Source organism: Carassius auratus, chromosome 27 (assembly GCF_003368295.1).
Source record: "Carassius auratus strain Wakin chromosome 27, ASM336829v1, whole genome shotgun sequence".
Classification (NCBI taxonomy): domain Eukaryota; kingdom Metazoa; phylum Chordata; class Actinopteri; order Cypriniformes; family Cyprinidae; genus Carassius; species Carassius auratus.
In genome coordinates, this window is record NC_039269.1 from 1,866,514 (window position 1) to 1,890,652 (window position 24,139).

At 36.8% G+C, this 24,139-nt stretch overlaps 1 protein-coding gene and 1 pseudogene across 1 annotated transcript in view; one reads left to right on the top strand and one right to left on the bottom strand.

Moving 5' to 3' along the window:
• The first annotated feature begins 805 nt into the window (after positions 1-805).
• On the top strand, positions 806-10,927 carry LOC113045041 (centrosome and spindle pole-associated protein 1-like; annotated as a pseudogene).
• A 614-nt stretch (positions 10,928-11,541) lies between these two features.
• Positions 11,542-24,139, bottom strand: part of LOC113045044 (guanylate-binding protein 1-like) — a 37,753-nt gene continuing 25,155 nt past the window's right edge. Inside the window, exons 2-11 of the mRNA XM_026205162.1 lie at positions 15,685-15,722; positions 15,160-15,286; positions 14,930-15,039; positions 14,631-14,824; positions 14,130-14,372; positions 13,537-13,814; positions 13,230-13,442; positions 12,110-12,212; positions 11,753-11,946; positions 11,542-11,660 (exon numbers count right to left, since the gene is read on the bottom strand). Of these exons, the coding sequence (XP_026060947.1) occupies positions 13,636-13,814; positions 14,130-14,372; positions 14,631-14,824; positions 14,930-15,039; positions 15,160-15,240 (807 nt within the window). The 5' untranslated portion in view covers positions 15,241-15,286; positions 15,685-15,722 and the 3' untranslated portion in view covers positions 11,542-11,660; positions 11,753-11,946; positions 12,110-12,212; positions 13,230-13,442; positions 13,537-13,635. The remainder of the gene's footprint in view (positions 11,661-11,752; positions 11,947-12,109; positions 12,213-13,229; positions 13,443-13,536; positions 13,815-14,129; positions 14,373-14,630; positions 14,825-14,929; positions 15,040-15,159; positions 15,287-15,684; positions 15,723-24,139) is intronic.

Genomic DNA, 24,139 nt, shown 5'->3' on the forward strand with positions numbered 1-24,139 from the left:
TAATGTAATCTTTTAACTGTGCATCATTTTCAAGCAATATTTTTTGTCGAATTACGCAAGTAATAAATAGCACACAAAATAGTAAAACTAGTATTGAAATGAATTTGGCCAAATCTGAAAATATATTAAATTGCAATTCCCATCACACAATGCTATGTGGAGGAAATGTTCTAAACCTTCAGAAAAATTGTTTACAGAACTACTTGTCATTTTTAAAGAGCATTTTCTTATTATAAGTGATTACCAATAAGAACATAAATAATGATTTTATTTTTTTTATTTTTAATTTTTTTTTTATTGTTGCTTATTTTGTGATATGAACAAAGCGATTTTTTTTTATTATTTCCTTTTTTATTTATTTTTAAATAATAAATAATCGATTTTAAACCCATTGGGTTGGGCCTAGAAAACGTCAGGACCGAGCAGCGTTTCCGCTTCTGCCTAGCCATGCGTTATATAAATCAGCAGCTGCGAGAGGAAAAGAGGACTAGCGGAAGAGAGGAAGTGGAAAGACAGGAAGACTGCAAGAGAGCAACAACAGCGGAGCTCTGTGTCTGTTCACTGTGACCGGACAAGAGATGATATTATGAACCGATTAACATATTGGATAAATATACAGTTAATTTAAAACATTGATTAATTCCAATTTATGGACAGATCCAGATATCAGATTACAAATTTATTACCTTTACCCAAAGAAACCGTACATTTTCTGCTGAGATTATTAGTTCGAAGAGAGTTTGTAATCAGATAATACCTTAGATTTAGTAATAAACAACGCACTTCGGTAACTTTATTAAGCATGCCTTATATCGATGTGATCTGATGAAATGATTGTTTTGGTGGAGCGGAAGATCAGATGTGTTCAGAGACGATTAAAACAGAGTGTCAACACCACAAGGAATTCAGAGAGGTGTGTAACGTGTTGTACCTATAAATAAAGCTACATAATAGATATTGTGTAACTCCACAGTTTCCATTTGTTAACACTGGTTAACCACATTAACTTCTTCAGGAAGCCATATTAAAAGCAGAAGTTGTAATTAATTAATATTATTAAATATCAGAGATAAAAAAAATACTGTAAAAACTGCGTTAACACTTTATTTTAATGTGAGCTTGTTACACGTTGCATGAACTTACTACTGTAATAACAATAAATTATGCATAATTACACATGCAAATAACCCTAAACCAAACCATAATCCTAACCCTAACCATACAGCAAGTCCATGTCGTTAATTAAAATGACTCAGAACTTAAATGGATTATTACACTCTAACAAGGTCACCTTAACATAAGAAAAGTGTAACCAAAACTTAATTGCTTGTTGTTAGTTTACTTTAAATACATGCACCGACTAACATTTAATAATGGGACCCTGCTATAATGTGAAATAATATGTACCTACGGGTGGCGCCTGTAGAACTGCAGTTTATGATTGATCTGCTTTGCATTAATATTTAGTTTGTGTTCCAGATGGATGAGGTATTGGAGAAGTTTCTGGAAGATCAGAAATCAAAGATAGCAGAGGAGAAGGCATGTCTGGAACAGGAGCCCCCTTACATGGAGATGAGGGTGAGAGAGAGTTAATGACGGGGGTAAAGAGAATGTGTGACTGGTCTTCATTTTAATGTTGTTAAATATTAATGTATCAGAGGCGGACAGGCCACGTTCTTCAGAAAGAGAACATCCCTCCACACGCAAGTCAGCAAGGTATAGCTTTGTTTGCCAATTTAATGTGGTTGCAAATGAATTTCTGTTACATGTATACCTGGTTTTCAAGGTGTGTATGTGAAATTTCACCACGTAGATGGAGTTAGCTTGCCACTCGGAGAGGAATATGAGAGAAAGAAACACAAACTGCAAGAGGAACTCAGGAATGATTACAGGAAATACAAGGCAGAGGTGAGACACAATGGCAAAACCAGTACAAACACCATAGAAGCCCACAGATCCAGAATCTTATTTCTCACTATCTTTTTGTCACTTGCAGAAAGACCACTTTGAAGCTTGTGACATTCACACAGTTCAAGAGAGAAGACGAATACCCAGGGTACACTATTTGGTCAAAAGCATGATTGTTTTGGTTTGCCTTCCTCCTTCTGTACTGTACCTCACAGTTTTTTGAGGTTGACATTTCACTTCCTGTGTCTGCCACTTTCATAGCTCTTAAATTTGCTGTCATTTTGAACAGCTGAGTATTCTGATAGAGTATGATTATATTTTAAGCAATGTTTGTTACACTTACTAAAAATTACTATTGTATAATGGCGTTTTTGACACTACCCACACTCCCTTCCAACTTCTTCTGAACTACTTTATTAGTAAAGCCACATCACCTGCTAGTGCCTCATACATTACCACGATATTACTGTCTTGATATTATTACTGTACCATGGTTCTGCCAAAGTACCATTTTATAAGGGCAAATCTATCTCGCTCACTTATTTAGACAGTCCGTGTAAGGGATGTGGCACCCTTACAGAGGTGTGTGGACTGGGAATGGGGTGTGTGTAGCTCTGAGGAAGACTGCAGTGATGAAGAACTCAAGCTTTTGCAAGGAGGCGACATCAGAGAGAGAGAGACACTAGGACAGCAAACAGGTGAGGACAGAGACAGAGGGAAAGATGTTACAACTGCTGGCTCTTGAACCCATTTTATTCTATATGGGCTGATTCTGAATTTTTTATTGACATATATATTTATTTATATATATTAAGAGTGTCATCTTTATCTCTGCCTCTCTCTTTCTCATAAGAAGAGGGGAATTGTTCACAGAGATGGGACAACAGATAAGCAAGCTACAGCACAGAAACAGGTCAAAGATCCAAAAAATGATTTTTTTTAAATGTCAGGATAGATTTCATATACATTCATCTCTTCTCCTTCACTGTTGTTCACTTCACTTTTGTAGAATGTCAACATCCATTGGGACCCAAGCCAATGAAAGATCTGTATCTGTGGCCAGTCAGGACACAGTTTGCACCACAGGACTTTTAATAGGTATGAGTTTAGTATCATGATTCTGATTGGTTAGAGGTCCCTTTTACTGCTCTGATTGGTTTAATAACTTCATATAATTGCTTCATTCCATGGAGAACAAATTCTAATTAGAATTTTTTTTTTTTTGAAGGAATACTTCTGAAAATTCTGTCATTTATTTTTTTCATTTATCGCAAACTGTCATAACAAAACTGTGGAACAGTTTTTTTTTTTTTTTTGCCATACTTTGGAAGTAAGTGGGCTTACTTTGGAAGTAAAAATAATTTTCCAAAAAAGCAGGTTCCCCATGTCCCCAAATCTTTCTTTTTTGTTCTGTGGACAAGGAAAGTAAAACAGTTTGGGAAATGTAAATGATGACAGGATATTCATTCATTTAACAGATTTTAAGGCTCAGGCTTCTGACGTGGCTGGTTTTGTTTGACAGGTGCAGTGGGTCTGGAGGGCACACTGCGGAGGAAAAAGGAGCGTTACAGACATGAACTACAGGAACAAATCGCAGAGAAACAGAGTCACCGGAGGAGGTGTGTGTTAGGGCTATTAGAATGGCCGAAAAACTAAATTCAAATTTTGTTCTAAGATATTATCAATATTAAAATACTTAAAAAAGCATGAATTCTGTTAGGGGGGAAAAAGCTTTTGGTTTCTCATCTGAGGCCACAAGAGGACGCATCGAGCAAAAATATTACTAAAGCAGGTTTCTTCAAAGCAATAAAATAACATGACAGTCTTTGAAGAGTGCATAGTGTTCAAATAATGTTTATAAATCACATATACTTAATTACACTTATGCAGAAAAAACAAGTCTCGAGACATTTTTTAAAAACGTTGAACTTAAATTTTACATGTCTTTCTAAACATTCGGCTCTCTTGTGGGAGACGCGAGTGCAACAGTGATAGATGTCCCTCTAGAAAATGCGATAAATATGCGTTCTGAAAAAAACTTTTTATGCAATATTTTGAATGAGCAGTCTCATGACGTTCCAAACCCAATTTTCTTTTTTTTTTGTGGACTACAAAAGATAAGTTGGGCAGAACATTCATGTCACTCTCATGAACAACCCCTGTAATTCAACTCTTTTCAGGGAAAAGGAACTGGACCTGAGAGTTTCAACAGATGCTGAGAAAAAGGTAACACTGTGTGTGTTTGCGTGTGTACATATTTGTTGACATTCTTGTGCTGATTTTCTGACACTTACCTTTAAAGCAGCTCTTTGTGAGTGAGGCGCCTGCGTACAGAAAGCAACCCAGGAATAACATCATCCGCCTGCACACTGCTGAGACTCCTGAGGGTGTTCTGCAATACAGGACAGACCCTATTTCACCCTGCAGGTATATATGAGTATACATGAGTGCAAACACAAAACACACATATTTGAACATTCCGTTCTTCAAGCTCACAAACATGTTTTTTTTTTTCTGTAGGATGCCTTTTGTCCTTACTCAACTCCCATTCCTTACAGATGACTATAAGACTCCAAATAATGATGCTGAGAGTTTGCTGAGTCCCAATAGAGCCTGTAAGACACATATGACACCACAAATTACGTTAAATATGAGTTTACTTGCATTGAGGATAATCATGGTTTTGTGCACGCAGTAAAGGATTGGATGCAGGAGTATTTTTTTTTTTTATTACTCCCTCTGTGTGTGTCTCAACAGATTGCCCAATAACAGGGGTTTCTTTTCATCATCATCAGGAGAGCCACACCCACTCAGTCCACACAGGAGAAGCACTCACAGACAGTAAGACTGCAACAGACACAAACTGTTTTAGAAACAGGCAGTAAAACCAGATGTTGTTGTCTTGAAGCAGTTGTTGGATCTTGTTAACTTTGTAGCTCTTTGACTGTACCCAAGATTGGCAAACACAAATATATTTCTTCCCATAAAATGTATCATGTAGACACATAACTGTGACTGTAAATAATGTGTTTTAGGCAGAGGAGTGACATATTTTGAGTATACTGATATTTGGGATGGTGTCTAGTTTGGGCTTTTTTTGATTGACCATTGGGCTAGTTTTGAATGTATAACCCAAGGTATTTTTTTCTCACTCTCAAAGACACAGTTTTAAACCATATGCCTGTAGCAGACAATTAATACACATCTTGTTTTTGGGGTGTTTTTGTGCTTGATGTGTGTTTCAGGAGGATTGTGGGTGAGAATGAAGTTGTGAGTTCAGGTCTTTTAGCGTTTCCTGCACATCACGCAAAGACAAACAGCCTCAACTATAAAGAGGAGCTCAGAAAGCAGGTGTGCTATTACTTATTCACTGAGGGGTGTGTCCTTATTACATATTATACAGTATTTCTTAATTACATAGTCAAAGGTGGGTCAGTCTTCATGAACAGTAGGTTTATTCTAACTTCCAAGATGAAAAAGAGCATTAGAAAGCTTATTAGGCTGTTTTTTGTGTGCCCTGTGAGTAGATAGAGGAGCGGGCCGCACAGAGGAGGGTGGACAGAGAGGAGAAGCGAAGACTGGAAGCTGAACTTGAAGCTGATATGAGAGCATATGAACCCTGGGGAAGAGGCGGAGGCGGTGCACCACTCAGAGACAGCACTGGAAATCTAATCAGTATGATTTATTTAGTATGATTTAATGTCCTGTTAGCCTGCTTGTTATGAAACATGTGATTACAGAAATGGTCTGTGTGTGTGTGTATGTGTAGCTGATCTGAAGCAGATGCATCTTTTGAATGAAGCAGCTGCAGCACCACCACCACAAAGACCGGAGAGGCCAGGTAACATGCTAACACATGTTTTAGTTTACATACAAACATGCATGATGTGCCTTTAGTGATTGTTTGCATCCTCAAGTTGAATGTGTGTATTTGAAGGATTTGTTGAGACACACACTCCACAGTTTGCAAGAGGAAATGTGTTTAATCAGATCCTGCCACCCCAGCAACTACTGGAGCAAGACCAATACAAAGCTTACCTGAAACAACAGGTACACACATGCACTACTGATCGAGTTTTAGGTTTGTAGGGTTAAAAAAGTGACTTTTATTTAAAAACATATGAAAAAATATTACCAACACAACAACAGATTTATGAACGCTTGTTTTAACACATGCATTCTTGTCTTAGGACAACTTTTATTAACTTTTTTGATCCACTTCAAATGTTATATATATATACACCGTATACACAGATTCATGACATTCATGCATATATTTATAAATTATAAATAGTCTATCACAGATATTCAATGTGGTTAAATGATTGGATTCCACTGTACCTGTATATAAACAATGATCTTTCTTGTGTTTGTCTGTGACATTAGATAGAAGAAAAGCAAAGGAAGCAGGCGGAGGAGAGAGAGCGGATGAGGGAAGAAGAGGAGAGGGAGGACAGACGACTGGCAGAACAGAGAGAGAAAATCAGGAGAGAGTATGAAGAAGAGCAGGAGAACAGAAAACGCAGAGAGATGGAGGTCAGACAAACACAGATGCACTCCTGCCCTGTCTTATTTAATAATGTAATAATTGTTCACTTCAAATAAAGGGAATTTAAGTGCTTAAGGAATGCCATGAAATACATTTCGTCATGTTTCATTTTCTAGTCCATTATGTCATTCTGATGGCCTCAGACCATCTCAGTGACCAGCACCGCTGATTTTAAGTAGCCTTATCTCTTGCAGCAAAAGCTGAAGAATGAAGAACTTACTCGTCTTGTGGAAGAGAGACGGAGGGCTGCAGAGAAAAAGAAAAAAGAAGAAGAAGAGAAAGAGAGAGCAGCTGTAAGAAAACAGGAAGAGCAAGAGAGACAAATACGACAGCAACAGGTGTCTGAAAGTGAAATTTACTTGAATGAGCTGTCTTAAACACTATATATATATTTAAGCTAAATTTGCTGAAAATTTCTCTAGATGTAGTGAGTATGTGACAGTATTGTCATTATATTTTTAGGTTCAACGTGCACCTTCCCCTCCCATCCCAACCCTACAAAATAAACACAGAAACCCTTCAAATGCTACGGTAACAAAAACTGCCTTTATTTGAACTGACAATCATTACAAATGCTCATGTTCACCTCATGTGTATAAAATTGTGTATACATACATTCAATGTAATGGGTGTGGCATATTTTGGGTTTTGCTATTTGTAATGGTGTGAGTGGGCAATTTCTGCCATGCAGATCTGGCAACCATAATTATCCAATTACCAAAACTCTATAATCTTTACTTTTAGCTAGCTGCAAACAACCACATTCACTTCTCACTTACTAATATATACATTTTGCAGGATTTCTCTGCGCTTCGGGCTTCTTCGCCTCCAGAGAACAGAAACAACCAGAGAACAGAGAGTAAACACTCATACATATACACACATACTGTATCACGAGGGAGATCTCCTATTGGCTTTTTTTGTTTAGATATGATCTAACAATATTGGCTATACCCTAAACCTGACCTTTACAGAAATTATTTGCTATTTGCAGATTTGAATGTAAAAAATTGAGCCATTATTAATTATCAGAGGTCCCCTAAATTTGGGTGATTTCAGGATTATCTACCATTATGCTAAAAATATCCTCACATATTTTTTGGAGGGTTTACTATATTTGTTTTCTTCAGAGGACAGAAGTGAGGTTGTTAATGAGCTGTGTGCGTTAAGAAGACGTCTGCGCAGTGAACAGCGGCGTCTGGAGGAGCAGCTCTTGCAGACGGAGTGGGAGCATTTTCCCTCCCCTTTCAATGACAGGTACTGCACAGTTATTTTGGTGATGTTTAAATCGAATGTTTTAGTTTAACAATAAAGGGATGTTTTAATAATTAGTCAACATGTACATGAATACAGCAGGTCAGAAAAGCATCAGCCTTTCCTGGACTTGGCTGGTTTCATCTGATTTTGCTAAATGAGCTGTTTTTTATGGACTTCACTTCACTAGAAAACTCTTTCCAGTTAATGAGGATCAGTAATCTGTGATCTCTCAACCTAATGGTTTATAATTTTGCTTTCTTGAAGGAAATTATGCTTTGGAATTATCTCTACAGCAATATTCCCGATGGATACACCCTAAAAGGAATCAAAGTAATAAAGATGTGGTTTATAGTTTTTTTTTTTTTACATGACAAATATGTGTAATGAAATCCTTGATTGCATTGAGTACAGATCTAAAATATATGCATAATGAAATCCAAATGTATCATATTTACAAAAAAAGAAACCAATATATATCTTTCAGCTACAGCTACATCACTATACCAGGGAAATAATTGTTCTCTGCTGTATGTGCAGCACTCATATTTTACAATATAGAGCTTTGTGTGTGTGTTTGCAGGCACAGGACGGATGTGTTTGACATGGCTCGTTTGCGTATGCCTGTGCGAGGCCCCTCCGCCCGTGGCACTGAGCCAATCAGCTCAAAGGAAGCCGATGACATCATGTACAGGGGTAAAAACTGGCAATAAATAAATACTGTGACTGAAATGAGAGTTTAATTCTAGTTTGGTCTTATGTTAATCCATTTTTGTGTACCTTTGACACCTTTTTTATTTTTTCAGATGCATTTATGCCTCTTGCTAGAACAAGGAATTCTGTAAGTTTTCCTCTGACTATGAATGTAAGACGTGCTTGTAACTTCCGTTGTGTTCTGCAGTGCTAGAAGCATGCTGCATCAGTACTGAATGATGGTTAACATGCCAGTTCTGTTTTTCTGTCACACAGAGGAACAGAGATGTTGAGGGGGGACGAGGATCTGTGCTTCTGTCAGAAAGTGAATTTATTGGTGGGATCATATTTCTTTAACTGCTTGATGATCGTAACCAAAATAAATCACAGTATTATATACAAGTGGCCCCAAAATTAGTTTGGACACTTAATGTATTAATGTCTTTCCATTTTGTAATAAAACATCAAACCAAAGGCCCCTAAGAAAATATGAACACACTTTATCAACAATATTTCACAAGATGATGTTTATTTTCATATTCTTATACAATTTCACTTTCTTATACATCAGTTTTTGTTTGTTTGTTTGAATACACACTGCTGATCGCTAGCTGCTGGTGTACAGTTGTCGTATTATTTATCATTAGATCAGAATGGAAATGCTTTCCCAGTTCCTCCAGACGTTGAGAGGAAATCTGCTAAACAGTCTGCACGAGAGCGACGCAGACTAGCAAACCTGCAGGTAATTCACACTGAAACATCTAAATATATGTCTGTAATAGTGACATACAGACTCAACTGCAAAAAATACTGATAGAATTGCATGCTATTGCATTTTATTTTCTGATTTTTTCTTCACATATCAGTTGATTCATTTTTATATATTTTAGACAAACGTGTAGTTATCAGAAAAAACAACATTTTGAACAGTTCATGATATGCAATATTTCAACTCTTTCAAACAAACAAAAAAAGACAACATTTACTCATTTATATATAGTTTATTACTGATAGCATCCCAGGAGACACCTCATGAAGTCAGAATGTCCAGAGCGGTAATCTAAGCATTGGCTTATTACCTTGAAGTAACTAACATATCTTTTAAAAGCTTTTTTCCCCTGAGTTACATATGCATAATTTATAGTGAAAGAATGGTGACTCATACTCAGAATTAGCACTCGTGCATTTATCCCATCCAAAGTGCGTGCACACACATAGCAGTGAACACACACCCGAAGCAGTGGGCAGTCATTTTTTTGGGGAACAGTTGGGGGTTCGGTGCTTTGCTCAAGGGACCTCAGTCGTAGTATTGTATGTTCGGAGAGAGCACTGTACATTCACTCCCCCACCTACAATCCCTGCCGGTACAAGACTCAAACTCGCAACCTTTGGGTTACGAGTCCAACTCTCTAACCATTAGGCCATGACTTATATCGTCAGAAAGTTGATTCATTTCACCAATACTATTCAAAAAGTGAAACTTGTATATTATAGTCATTCTTTACACACATACTGATATATTTCAAATGTTTGTTTCTTTAAATTTTGATGATTATAACTGACAACAAAGGAAAATCCCAAATTCAGTATCTCAGAAAATTAGAATATCCCTATTGCTTGTACACTTTTTTTTTTTACCACATCTTTTCCTTCCCTTCGCCTCTCTATTAATGTGCTTGGACACAGAGCTCTGTGAACAGCCAGCCTCTTTTGCAATGACCATTTGTGTCTTGCCCTCCTTGTGCAAGGTGCCAATGGTCGTCTTTTGGACAACTGTCAAGTCAGCAGTCTTCCCCATGATTGTGTAGCCTACAGAACTAGACTGAGAGACCATTTAAAGGCCTTTGAAGGTGTTTTGAGTTAATTAGCTGATTAGTGTGGCACCAGGTGTTTTCAGTATTGAACCTTTTCACAATATTCTAATTTTCTGAGAAACTGAATTTGGGATTTTCCTTAGTTGTCAGTTATAATCATCTAAATTAAAAGAAATAAGCATTTGAAATATATCAGTCTGTGTGTAATGAATGAATATAATATATAAGTTTCACTTTTTAAATTTAATTAGTGAAATAAATCAACTTTTTGATGATATTCTAATTATATGACCAGCACCTGTATATGTGTGTTTAGTCTGCAGAGAACAAGGCAGTGCAGCTGCAGCCGCAGCCCTTCAATATAAGGAAGCTCAGAGACACAAACACTCCCAGGAAGAAGGGACTACAAGCCTTCAGCCATCACAACACCACAGCAGGTGTGTGTGTGTATGTCTCTGAATGTTTTAGGATTTTGGAGATGCACAACTTGTTTCATTTATGTGTTTAGGAGGCTGCTTGGATGATGATGAGGAAGCAAATCGTGGTGATGGGCATTTTACCCTGCAGTCTCCTGGCAGGCCCAGCTCTATTGATACAGCCACTACAGAGCCCTGGATTCGAGCGGAGTCATCAGACACACTTAGGAGGCTAATGTCCGCCTCTGAACTTTAAGATTGGCCATTACATGCATAACCGCACTGAGTGTGTGAGCTTGTTATTGCAATGCAGTATAGAATGTTTCATGTAGTCTTCAAATCTCTTAAATAAAAGGATGATCAGCAGAATCTCTGTGAGATCAACTGCATCACAAAATCTTCTTAAAAAAAAATTTCTTATCTTTCTGGGCTTTTTTAGTATTAAGACAATAATCTTAGCTTTTGGACTGATTTTTTTTTTAAGTGTTTTTACACTAGGATCACCTGCTCTCACCGTGAATGATAACTGTAATGATTAATTTTTAAAAGTCATTCAGAATTTAAAAATTAAAATGGCAAAATCCACACATCTATTACATTAAGGTGGCACTTTCAGAACAATTTTTGTTTTACAGCTGATGAATGAGAAAAACATTAACAGCTAATCAGAAACAATCCACCTGAAATTATAGAGCTTAAGCATATAAACTGGCTAGTGATTGTATATTGGTGTGGAAAATAATAGTGAACAGCCCATTAGAGTGAATGGCATGTGTAAGAGAAGAATACAGAACTCAGTCTGTGCAAAAACTGCTCTTATTTGAACCATTTTGAGACTGCAGACAGACCACGGCTAACAAAGCCCGGCAAGATCAATTCTGCTGTGGCACTGACACCATCTATAATCCGGCTGACTGTGGATGGTTCTGACTTCTCTTTATTCATTTCTGCTCTTAAGCTGTCAATCTGCCTCTGCATCGTGGAGGCTTGCTCCTGTAAACCCATCTGAAGAAGAGCATCCTTCTCCTACAATACAACACAAAACAGCCACAAGTGAAATAATTGCTAGCCATGACTTCTCTGGAACACGACAAAGTACATTTTTGTACTGTTCTCACTCTTAGTTTGGCTTCAAGGACTCGTTTATTGTCTTTCCTCATTCTCTCCTGCTCTCTTTCCATCTGACAAATGATCTGATCCACATGTTCCTTATGGGTTCTCTGCATGTCTTTAAATGCCCGCTCCTGTAACCGGATCTGTTCTTCTACACCTCTTTGACGCTGCTCTAGAATCTCATTCTTCAACCTCTGCACTGTATAAAGAGAGACAGTATAATGAACTAATTCTGATGTAAAATCAATTGCTGAATTTGTCAGTAACAATTTTTTTCTAGTCATTGTGCGGTTTTGTGTATCATTGAGAGCCTTGACTGATGGTTGAATGATAGAGAACAGTGCAGCGGATTTGAACTGTACCTTCTTTCTCCTGTTCTGCTTCACTGAGAGATTGGTCAGCTTGTAGAATCATATTTCCAATATTTTCCTTTTCTTTCAAAAACTTGCTCAACACTTCTTCACTCTGTAGAAGAGAAAAAAGAAAGACTGGTATCATTTAAAATGTGCTATAAGTAATCCAGAAGTATTGTTTTTGCTACCAAAACTAGTTTAAATATAGTTTGTTAATTTAAATAAATATACAAATTAAATGAAAACAAAACAAAGGTCGCTTTGGCCAACTGAAATTTGTTGAAGAAAATCTAAACCAATTTGAAAAAGAAAAACTAAAGCTTACACTGCAAAAGTAGGTTTGGCTTATCGTATTTGTCTTGTTTCCAGTCAAAATATCTACAAAATCTTAAAATTAAAGATGCCTTTACTAGATGAGCAAAATAACATAAGATGATTCATCTTATTTCCAGGGGGAAAAGCTAAATTAAGTGCATTTTGCTTAAAAGGAGTACAAAAATCTGCCAGTGGGGCAAGTAAAATATTAATAAACAAGAGTATTTTACTTATCCCAGTGGCAGATAATTTTACTATTTTTAAGCAAAATGCACTTAGTTTTTCCCTCTGGAAATGAGACAAATTGTCTAGTCATTTTACTTGCCTTTTTTCTTCTTCATAGTGTACTGTAAAATTAAAATGAAGTGAAATTATATATAAAGTTATTATTATTATTATTATTATTAATTCAAAATATTAATACTACAATACCATATAAATAATACTAAAATCTTTACAACTTGCATGTTATATTTCAAGTTTTGAAATAACTAATAAGAGATTTTGTATGGCTTCACAAGAAGAGTAATATGGCACTCTAGGCATAGGGGCAACATTTCTTTTTTTTTTTATTTTTTTTTTATTATTCATTTAGACAGCTGTGATCACTAGAGTAGTGCTGTAGTAGTAAAAAACAAACAAAAAAAAAACACGAGCTCCCAAGTCTTAAAGTCTTTATCTGACCCACTGGACTGATAAATTCTAAATCTTTGTTTCATAACTGCATGTTATTTTTTAATCTTTATCAGTATTAAAGACTTTAATCAGTGCTGTTGTAGCCATCTAAAGCGAAGAATGCATGTGTGAACTGTACCATTATTTGGGAGCGTGTTCTTGTTCTGTAGTCACTGGTCAGATGTTCGAGCATGTCTTTGTACTCTTGGTATCCTCCAGATCTCATGTATGATCCATCAAAAACACCTTTTTCCAGTGGCTCAAACACCTCATGCAGAATAGCTTTACACTGCTGAATAGATTCTTCCTGATTCTGCTGGCACATCTGCTGATATTCCTCACAAATTTTCCCCTAAAACAAATTAAAGAAGCAGAAAATGTGATGAACTATTACATTTGTTGTCTACGTTTGCATAGATATACTGTTTATTTGAGCTTTACTTTACCATGAGCTCTTGTTGGTAGATCTGGTCATTGTCATTGAAGGACATAGAGATGAAAAAATCAACTGCTTTCTTCTCTGCATTTTTGTGGATGTCAGACAGCTATTCTGGGTGCATTGGAAGCTGAGTCATGCCGAACATCTCTGTCATGTAGAGCTGCAGGGCCTCCTCCACTGCACTGACATTCTGGATCTTAGCCAGAGACACCACTGCATTCTCCAAACAAGGAACCTTCCCGCTGCGAATCGCCTCAACATAAACCTCAGCGAGATTACCCAGAGCTGACAAAACAGATTATGCAACACAGATCATGCAAGTGATTTTGAAACAACACCCACAATGTAATAAAATAAATTGGAGCAGTACTATGTGTTTGGAAGACATCATTAGGGTCATATTTGCTGCTAGTGGAGCAGATATCACTTACAGCACCTTTAGAAATCGATAAATACTAACCAGTTAAATAAAAACAAAAAACTGCTAGAAACCAATATCGTGCAAAGCACAAAATTTAGATTGATGGATGTCCTTCGTCTAAAATGAGAAGATTCACTTCAACATTCGCTTTCTACAAGGGCTTGTATGAAAGTGCACACCTGTTCCAGTAATTATACGGCCTCCACTGACGGTTTTTGGATCTGCGCTGTCAAAAATGTAATGGCAGAACGTGTTTGCCTGGTCAAGAAACTCGGAATCCAGTTCTTCCTCAGTCAGCTGCTCCATTCTCCTCATGTTTTGCGTGCTAGCAGGCCGTGGGAAGACGAAGCACTTCCTCACCGCAAAGAAATGCCGCAGACAGCGACGGGGCAGGTTATACTGCTCAGTCTGAGGTGAACAACCTAGAATAAGAAATAAGATTGCAAACAAGCAGTAATAATTTTTATTATCATTTAAAACTGTTACTATTCCTTGCTGAATAGAACAGCATAGACTAGCTAATTCTCCCATGTTCTTTAGCATCTGCTGAAACTGTTTCTCAGCCAGAAAGAAGGGTTTTTAAGCAGAGATTTTAATTTTATTATATGCTCTAATAAGGCACAGTTGAATGTAATGAATGGATAGTGTATATTGCGTTTACTGTGTGTGTAATATCTCACCTGATTTGAGTTTCAGTGCACTCTCCAGATACTCATCTGATGTTATCGGCTCGTTTCCTAATATCAGTTCCAGAGTGAAGTCACGAACAGCCCAGACAAATGAAGGAAAAACACGCATGAAATCAGCTGTCTTGTCCTCATCTTGACTCTCTTCTGCCTTCACACGAATGTTCTCCGTCAGCTCAGTAACATAGCTACATTCAGCGCAGTTCAGGAGGAATAACACAGGTGCTATGAGAGATTGTTTTCAATCTACTGTACTGGATGTGCATGTTGTGCTTATTGTGTGAGAAGGATACTGCAGCTTTTCCAGTGCCATGTTATCAATGACTCCTAAGCTGTTGTACACTAGAGTGCTGCTGAGAAGAACAGCCAGACAGAAGATCCATGTGTCATGTTTCTCATCCCCCTGAAATTTTAAGACAGTAAGTGGACAAATATAATAAGTTAATTCTGCTGCAATTCATATTTTTGTTGCAATGGAGGCATTTGCTATGAAAAAGTCACTGCTGATGATATCCTCCCATACCTTCTTTACGTCACCAAGTCCCTCTGTGTCCAGCAGAACCAGAGTGTGTCCTTCTTTATAAGGGTGAGGGACACACCACATCCAGATGCCTTTAGTCTTGGATTCAATAGTGCTGCGAGAGCAAACCCTGAGACAGTCGCAATGACTTATAATTATCCATGGTGACAAATGCATGTCGCAGTTAAATGCATATGCAATGTAAAAGCAAAAGAAAACCATACAACGGTATATTGTATATTATAACCACATTTATCTATTTATCACCCTAAGCGATCGAATGGAATTTACCACACACACAATCATTCACCCATTACTCTTGTTTTATGTTTTTATTTTTATATTGCTCTATTTGGTATATTGCTTTAGTTTGTTTTATTACACTGTTATTTTTTCATAAAATGCACTCATTTTAATGCAGTTAATGTTTTCAGATACTTACAAATAGAGACACACGCGTTTGATTTGTCCACATAATGATATCAGCATGCACCGCACATAAGAATGACTTCAAGCATTTTCTCTCACCGGACTGTTGTCCTGCCAGGCGGTTCATGAGGTAAGATTTTATGGAAAGCCGTTTGGTTCACAATTCGTCTTCAACCAGACGCCTGGTGTAGAGAAAACGCCGTATTTTACGGCGTTTAAGACAAAAAGACGCCGTAAAATACGGCGTTTTGTAGTGTAGACGGCGTAAATCACGGCGTTTTCACAGCAGAACCGCCGTTAACTTCGGCGTTTATTGATGCAATCCAAAACGCCGTTAATTTCGCCGTTTGGCCATCCATAATACGCCGTTATTTACGGCGCTCAGTTTGACAAAGACGGCGTAAAAAACGGCGTTTTCTGTAATATTAAAATCAGCCCCTCCTTTTATGCGCAGTCCAGCCCCTTAGATGCAGTACCCAGTCAGACATGAACAGTAGAATGTCGATGCGAATTGCGATCGACTTCGAGGATGATGTTTTTTTTAATGTTATGTGGCCAATATTTGGACTTTCATAATGTGATGTTTTAACTTGTTCACTGGGTAAACCTGTGTTTTCGTCTTCTTTTTCACATTTACACAAATGTTACAGTTTTATCATCATTTTGTGTGAGGGGTGTGTCAAATATAGTGATTATGCGTGTCACAGTGTCTGCTTCTGTAGTACTGTGGTCTATGTCCCTTACGATCATGCAGTGCTTTTATGTGACAGGAGTTCGAGTCTGAGCTCCGATATTCTTTTCACTCTTCTTCGTTTGTTGTGTATTAGAATTTATTTTACGTTTTGGAGAAACTGCCCTTTCTGCAAATAACAGGAAGAACAGGACATTTGATTATTCAACAGCCTTTGCGAATCAGTTGAAGCAGTGGCGTCGGTTTTTATTGTTCATTAAATTTGACTTCCCATGTTAAAGCGCTTGTTTTGCTCGTTTAGGTATAGGCTTGCTTGCAGTATGCCTTGAGTACAATATGAGGATCTGCACACTGCAGGAGGGATCATAGGCATACACGGATTTAAATGCATTTTAATGTCATGGTTCTTATTGTACAGCATATTTATTCGGATTAATCAATCTGTCTACAATATGCTCGCCTACCCAATAATCCAGAGAATCTGACTCGTTTAAGATGATCAGATCAAAATAAACAGTTATTTTAAACCGGCTCTGGCCTTGGAATATTTATTTGTTTGATTGACTCAAATTTGTAGTAACACCAAATCGAAATAAGAACAAAAAGAAATAAAGACAAATGACAACGCGGTTTGTATTACTATTATTATTAGTCTATTGTTATTATTATTATTTTGTTTTGTCCGAGAAACGGATAAACGAAAATCAAGCTAGTCATTTTTTTTTTTTTTTTTATCTATGAGTAAAATAATAATAAAAAAGCTATTGTGCGTGGGCGGCCCTAAAAGGAACCTTTTCAAGTCTATGTCTTTCCCATTATGCAGGATAAGAGTTGATCTTAAGAGAAGAGTTGGTCTTATGTTTGGCTGCTGCTGCTGACTCTTGCAAATATAGGCTAGCCTTTCTCATACAAAGATCAACACTGCACTTCTCGGGTCGGAAGCGCTGGCGCTATCCCTTGCATTGTGATAACTATAACAGAGGATAGAAATATAAATGTCTGCTTCATTTTGTGTAGCCTACTTCCACAAAACGTTATATAGTTTTGGTAAAACAGGCCTATAGACCGCTTCAGTGGTCTACTTAAATGAAACAATCAAAAACAAATATATTTAATTTGTATAAATTGAATATATTTGTTAAATATCTGCTATATATATATATATATTATATATATATATATATATATATATATATATATATATAGTGCTATCATACAAATACACTTACTTATTGGTTTATAATTCTACATGCCACATTTAATGTCCAACTATAAATATTTCTGCAAAATGTATACATTAGAATAATTGCACTGAGCGCAGTCTGTTTGGCGCGCATGCGCGTGGCGGCGCCCGACTAGCCGAGAATCGCTAAAGCAAAAGCTCATGCACTTCTGACAGCAAAATGGAAATATTTCCATTGCTTTTTTAACATTTACAGATGGAGAATATACCTGTGCAATGTAAGCTATGAATTAAGGAAAACAGCACATCTCAAACACGTCTGTCAAACGGTCTCTGTCAGCCTCACACGCAGCCCTTCTAACGGTTTGAACTGAAACTATACTAGTAGTCAGAGAGAAATAAAACGCAGAAATTATTTAAATGCAAAACAAACACCACAAGCAGCTATTGACTGAGCACGAACAGAAAATATAACTTATTTGATTCATTTTTATTCGTTAATGTCTTGCGGTCTTGCTGTTTTTTTTTTTTTTTTTTTCTTCTTTTCTTTTCTTTGAACAATTACATTTCGGGCTAAAAGTAGGCCTACATTGTAACGCAAACGTTACTGAACATGTACCGAGTAAAATATTACTGAAAATTTAATAGGAACGCCTTACACTACTGCATTACAGCAAAAAGTAACATGTTGCTGTAATGCATTACTTTTGTAATGCGTTACTCCCAACACTGGAAATGATTTAGGCGATGCAAACACCTACCATATGCTATTTCATTCAGTATCCCAATAGTTACATTTTAACAAAATCATTCTAAAGACATATATAAGAGCATAAAGTGGTCATATAGCAATGTTTAACTGAAACTATGACAGCAATATCTATTGTTGCATGAATAATAATCAACTGATAAAATTATCCACCCCACCTTTAAATATGAACACCTTTTAATGCAATAAATATGGCATAATTTAACAGTGTTCATCCCTCTAAAACCGAATATATATATGCCTTTATCTTTCACAAATGTCTGTCTCGTTTAAAGTGTTTGAGATGTAGAGTTATTAATACAATTATTGGCCATGGTCGAAATGTGTTCTTTGAAGAAAAAAAAAGCCTACAATCTGTAATATAGGTTTACCAAAGGCCTATCTTTAAAATGCCTGACATTTTATCACTAACCGACCAAAAACTCCTTAAAACGCCGTCCATTGCGCCGCTCTTTACCACCTAAAACGCCGTCAATTACGGCGTTTTTAACGTCCATAAACGCCGTCTATTGCGCCGCTCTTTACCACCTAAAACGCCGTCAATTACGGCGTTTTTAACGTCCATAAACGCCGTCCATTGCGCCGCTCTTTACCACCTAAAACGCCGTCAATTACGGTGTTTTTAACGTCCATAAACGCCGTCCATTGCGCCGCTCTTTACCACCTAAAACGCCGTCAATTACGGCGTTTTTAACGTCCATAAACGCCGTCTATTGCGCCGCTCTTCAGCACCTAAAACGCCGTCAATTACGGCGTTTTTAACGTCCATAAACGCCGTCTATTGCGCCGCTCTTCAGCACCTAAAACGCCGTCAATTACGGCGTTTTTAACGTCCATAAACGCCGTCTATTGCGCCGCTCTTCAGCACCTAAAACGCCGTCAATTACGGCGTTTTTAACGTCCATAAACGCCGTTCGTTGCGCCGCTCTTTATCACATAAAACGCCGTCAATTACGGCGTTTTTAACGTCCGTTTATTAAATTGTAGCAGTTTGTGCATTAGTAGTGAAAGTTGATTGATGTTGGATTATTAAGCCTATCCTAAGGTGTATTGTTATTATTATAATTATTATTATTAATTCCATTTTATAGCCTATAGCCTATATTTTAATGTATGTGTATTGTCTAGAAATCCAACTGTCTGTGAAAAGCTAGCTTTTAGAAAAGCTTTACCCAACTCCTGAAGTGTTCATTCTGCTAAACACAGCTTAAGCTCTTGTTTGATGTTTTGGATATTTAAATAAATAGCAAACTCAATCAACAAATTCAGTAACCCTCGCAATCTTGTTCATAAATTACTTCAGAATCCGTGCATCTTTTGGTCATTTGACTTTCTACTTAAAAAGAAATAAAGATAAATGAGAAACGGATTTATTTTCGTTTTTTTGTGTGTTTTGTTTAAAAAACGGAAAACGAAAATTTAGCTGGATCTTTCGTATTTTTGTTTATGGGTATACAATGAGATTATGCTTTAATATTTGTTTGAATGTGTGGGCGGCGCTGAAACGCCCCTTTCAACTCTTCTGTATTCTGCGAGCTCAGTTCATCTTCAACAGCAGAGAAGCGGCAGACAGCAGAGCTTATTAATCCTGCCGATTCTCGCAAGTGCTTGCAAGATAATAATAATAATAATAATAATAATAATAATAATAATAATAATAATAATAATATTATTATATTTTCAGGCTGCTGCATGTTATTGACAAAGCAGACTTGACAACTTTATTCATAAAACGCCATTTGAATTTTATTTTAGCCTGTGATCTACAATGACATGGAATACATTTTGCCTACTTAATTTATTCTTGGCCATTCAGAAAAAAATTATAATGGGAAAAATCCAACCCACATCTATAATAACATTTATAATAAAATAAGTTAAGTTTTCCCCATAATTAGTCTGCTTTAAATAGGCTATAGCCTACTTAGAATTATGAACTGAATTCACGAATTCCGTAGATGACAGTATGAATATAGTGATGGTGTGACATCATTACATATAATGAGTTCAGACGGGAAACACTGCACCTCTCTTGGTTTCATATTAATTACATAGGCCTAAACATAAAATTATTATTATTACTTTTCTATTTTAATGGCTTATTTTAAAAGTAGACATGTCCAGCTAGACATGGTTCGTCTGATGCATAAACATGGTTTCTGAAGTTTCAGAAAGAAGTTCATGACTGAGATGGCAGAAAGCACATCGTGTTGAGTTTTGTAAGGTTTTCATGTTATTTAGGGTGTCTTATGACCAAAACTGACGGAGCTGAAGCTCTTTCCGCTGTTATTGGGATGGAGAGTGTGGTGAAATGCAGCTGACTACTATAGAAGCAATCTGAGCAATGAAGTTCTTACACTTAATGTCCACTAGGGGGAGACAGGATTTCGTAAGTTTAAATGACAAATACATGAATTTCATGTGAATATGCCATATCTGTGTACAAGAATCAGTGATGCGCGGGTCAATGTATTAATAACCTGCACCCGACCGACATTTACAACTAACCCACCCGCAACTCGGACCGCAAAAAAAGGAAAATAAAATATTGTACCCGACCTGCTTCCTGACCCGTAAATGTAGTAAATGCTCATCATATCGTCATTGGGCCATAGACGTAGGAACTAGGCAAAAAAAAAAAAAAGGAAAATCCTTAATATATTCTATTTTTGTCAAGAATTATTTAAAAAAAAATCGTCAATAAGCTCATCATTTGTTCTAAAATAGTCTAGTCTGGCTATGTCTATTTTTATGTTTCTGTTCAGCAGACATGAGGTTTGGGTTTGCGCATTTCTCCATATATTACGCTCCGTTCGCTCATTCCGTGGGGTCTCGCTTAACCCAGAATGGCCTGCTGGTTCCAAAATATGCAAGGAGACATTAAATTGTTTAGTATAACTGGTGTTTTCTGTGTCGCTGCAAAGATTAAGTTGACGATGCAGACTAATGCCAGAGAGAAATGCACATTATGGATTACATAATCAGAGAGTAGCCTATTTATTTTGGTTTTAATATTTTAGTTTAAAAGTAGACATTTCAAGCTTTCTGTTATAGATAGCCTTATATTTCTCAAATCTGTGAGGCACACTGTTTCGGCGCCCTCCAGTTCACATGCAAGTGATCCTGTCGGCGCCTCATTACATTGCCTGTTATATATTTGCTTCTTATTCATAAAAACGGGCAATTGATTGATAAAACATTGATCAAAATTAAGATACAATTTTTAGAAAACGAAAATCTTTATCTTAACAATCTGATTTTCTACAAACAAAAAAAAAAACATTTATTATTATCATCATTATCATTATTATTATTATTATAATTAATGTTGAAAAGAGCTGAGAATATTTTTTCAGGTTTATTAGGGGGGATAAATTGAAAGAACAGCATTATTACATTTGTTACAGTCACATTTATTTGTTACATTTATATTATTTAAATCAAGCTTTTAAGTATTGTAGCTATATTGTTACTGAAACTTCATAATGTTTCACTTGATTATACATTTAGTCAGGAATTATATTTTGGAAAAAGTCTAACTAGTAAAATGTTTACATGTTATGTGAAAACTAGTACTACAAGTATATACATAAATAAAAAGAGACTTACTCATGTTTATGATCTCTGCTGAATAAAGCACTTCATCCTTTTTTTCTGAGGAAATCCATTTCTCAAATCCTCAACCACATCACATCTTTTTGGGGTTCATTATGTCTTATTGCTCTCATCGCGAAGAAAACAGTAAAATAAAAAAACTCTCGCTGCTTTTTCTTCTGTGTGGGTGTATTCAAGCCGCACGCTTCAGTTTGAATCTGAATATAGCGTTCAGCGCAGGGGCGTGGTCACAGTAAATATAATGAAGGGAGACGTGAAAAACTAGACATCGCGTTGTTTTCATATGGACTTTATCACAGAATATCTGTTTTGGCAGCACTTGTTTAGTTTAAAAGCAGACATGTCAAGCTTTCTATAGATATCTCTCTCATGTCTCTTCGTTGAGTATTCACGGAGTTACACTTCATTTTAATGACGTGTTTGTACATTACGATCAGCGCAGACAGCACACCTTGTTTGTTATCTTTATTTTATAAGTGCAAAGTTCTGTTGTTATTATGTGTGTATTCAAAAAAAGTAGACCCTTTACAGATTCGATTGATGTATTACTTTTATCTGTACGATCAAAACTGAAAGTGTAATTTAAGTTCTTTTCGTGGTTATCAGGAGAAAATGACTCATAACGCGTATATGCGTTAATCGACTCCAGAGGGTTAAAAAGAGTTTTCTATAAAACAAAACTTAATGAAGTCGTTAAAATCATGTTTTACCAAAAACAGGTCTTCACCTTTTCTCGTGCCGCTTTCATCTCTACGTGCAGACTGAGCGCTAGTTATTCAGCCTATAAAGGCCTATGTATTTAAAAATTGTGTCTAGTAGGCCTACTATATTAATTACAAAGGTTTAATTGGCATCTATATTTCAAACGACCCGACCGACCGCGACCCGAATATCATTAAAAATATTTCTGGATGACTCCTAACCGCAGGCAACCGCGGGTGACCGCAGGGACCTGCTCATTTTGGATCAACCCTCGCATCACTGTTGGGTGTCTACTGTTGGGTGTCTGCATGCAGAGGTGTACTTCAGTAAGTACAATGTAAACTGTAATCTATAAAGACAAAATCTTTAGATCAGCATTTAGTCCACTGCCTTGAGGTCTCCATCCATTGGTCAAAACAGACCTCGCACCCCACCACACTCCTGCTAGCTGTCAACATTAACTGCGGCTGGTGCCAAGTAAAAATTATTATGTATCCCTTGTGCATTCTTCAAATTAACTACCCTTTCATTATGTTCGGGATGAAAACATCCACTCAATTAAACTGCTATAAGCATTAGATTATTTTTTCCCTCCTAATTTATTGTTGGTGGCTGTTTTTGCCCCATTGACTTCCATTATTAGGACATTTTGGATTGCAAAGCCATGACACATAATCATGCATTCTTGATTGTTTGTGGTTTTCCCTGTTGGGAAGAGGTAAAATTTGTTATTTTTTACAGTTGATCACTAGGTGGGACCATCAACCCTTTAGATAGGCCTGTGCAAAAAAAGCTTAGTTTCTGACTTGTATATGAAGCTATATGGAGTATAACAGCATATTATATTGTGTGTATGTGTGTAAGAGAGAGAGAGAGAGAGAGAGAGAGAGAGAGAGAGAGAGAGAGAGAGAGAGAGAGACCTTTGCGCACTTACCTTGATGTATTTGACAAAATCTAAATGTACACCTCAGCTCTCAGAACTACATGGAGTAAACAAAAGTGTATTTATGCACCTGCTGCCTTTTAATGGTGGTGATAAGTATAGACTAAACAAAAGCAAAGTACATGGATTTAAACACTTGCCATCCTGCTGGTCATTTGATGGTGAGAAGAGCAGCAAGCAATAAGAGAAAGGGCTTGACTTGAACCAAGTTTTAGAAATGATTTTGCAGTTTGACCCCTCCGTCGAGCTGCTGCTTATTTGAAGTTGGTATTGCATTTTGGTCCATAATAAATTATGTTCAAAGTAGTTTTTTTCACAGGATTTAAAGGTTTTAAACAGGCTTTACCATCAAGAAAAGACAAGGATTTCACACATAGGCTATCCGTGCTTTTCACCATCAAAAGGCAGCAGGTGCATAAACACACTTCTTTTTTTAATTGTTTACTGCATGTAGTTCTGAGAGCATGAGGTGCATATTTAGATTTTTTCAGATACATCAAGGTAAGTGCACAAAGGTCTCTCTCACACTCTTTCTCTTTCTCTTTCTCTCTCTCTCTCTCTCTCACACACACACACACACACACACACACACACACACACACACACACACACACACACTCTCACACTATAATTTGCTGTTAAACTCCATAT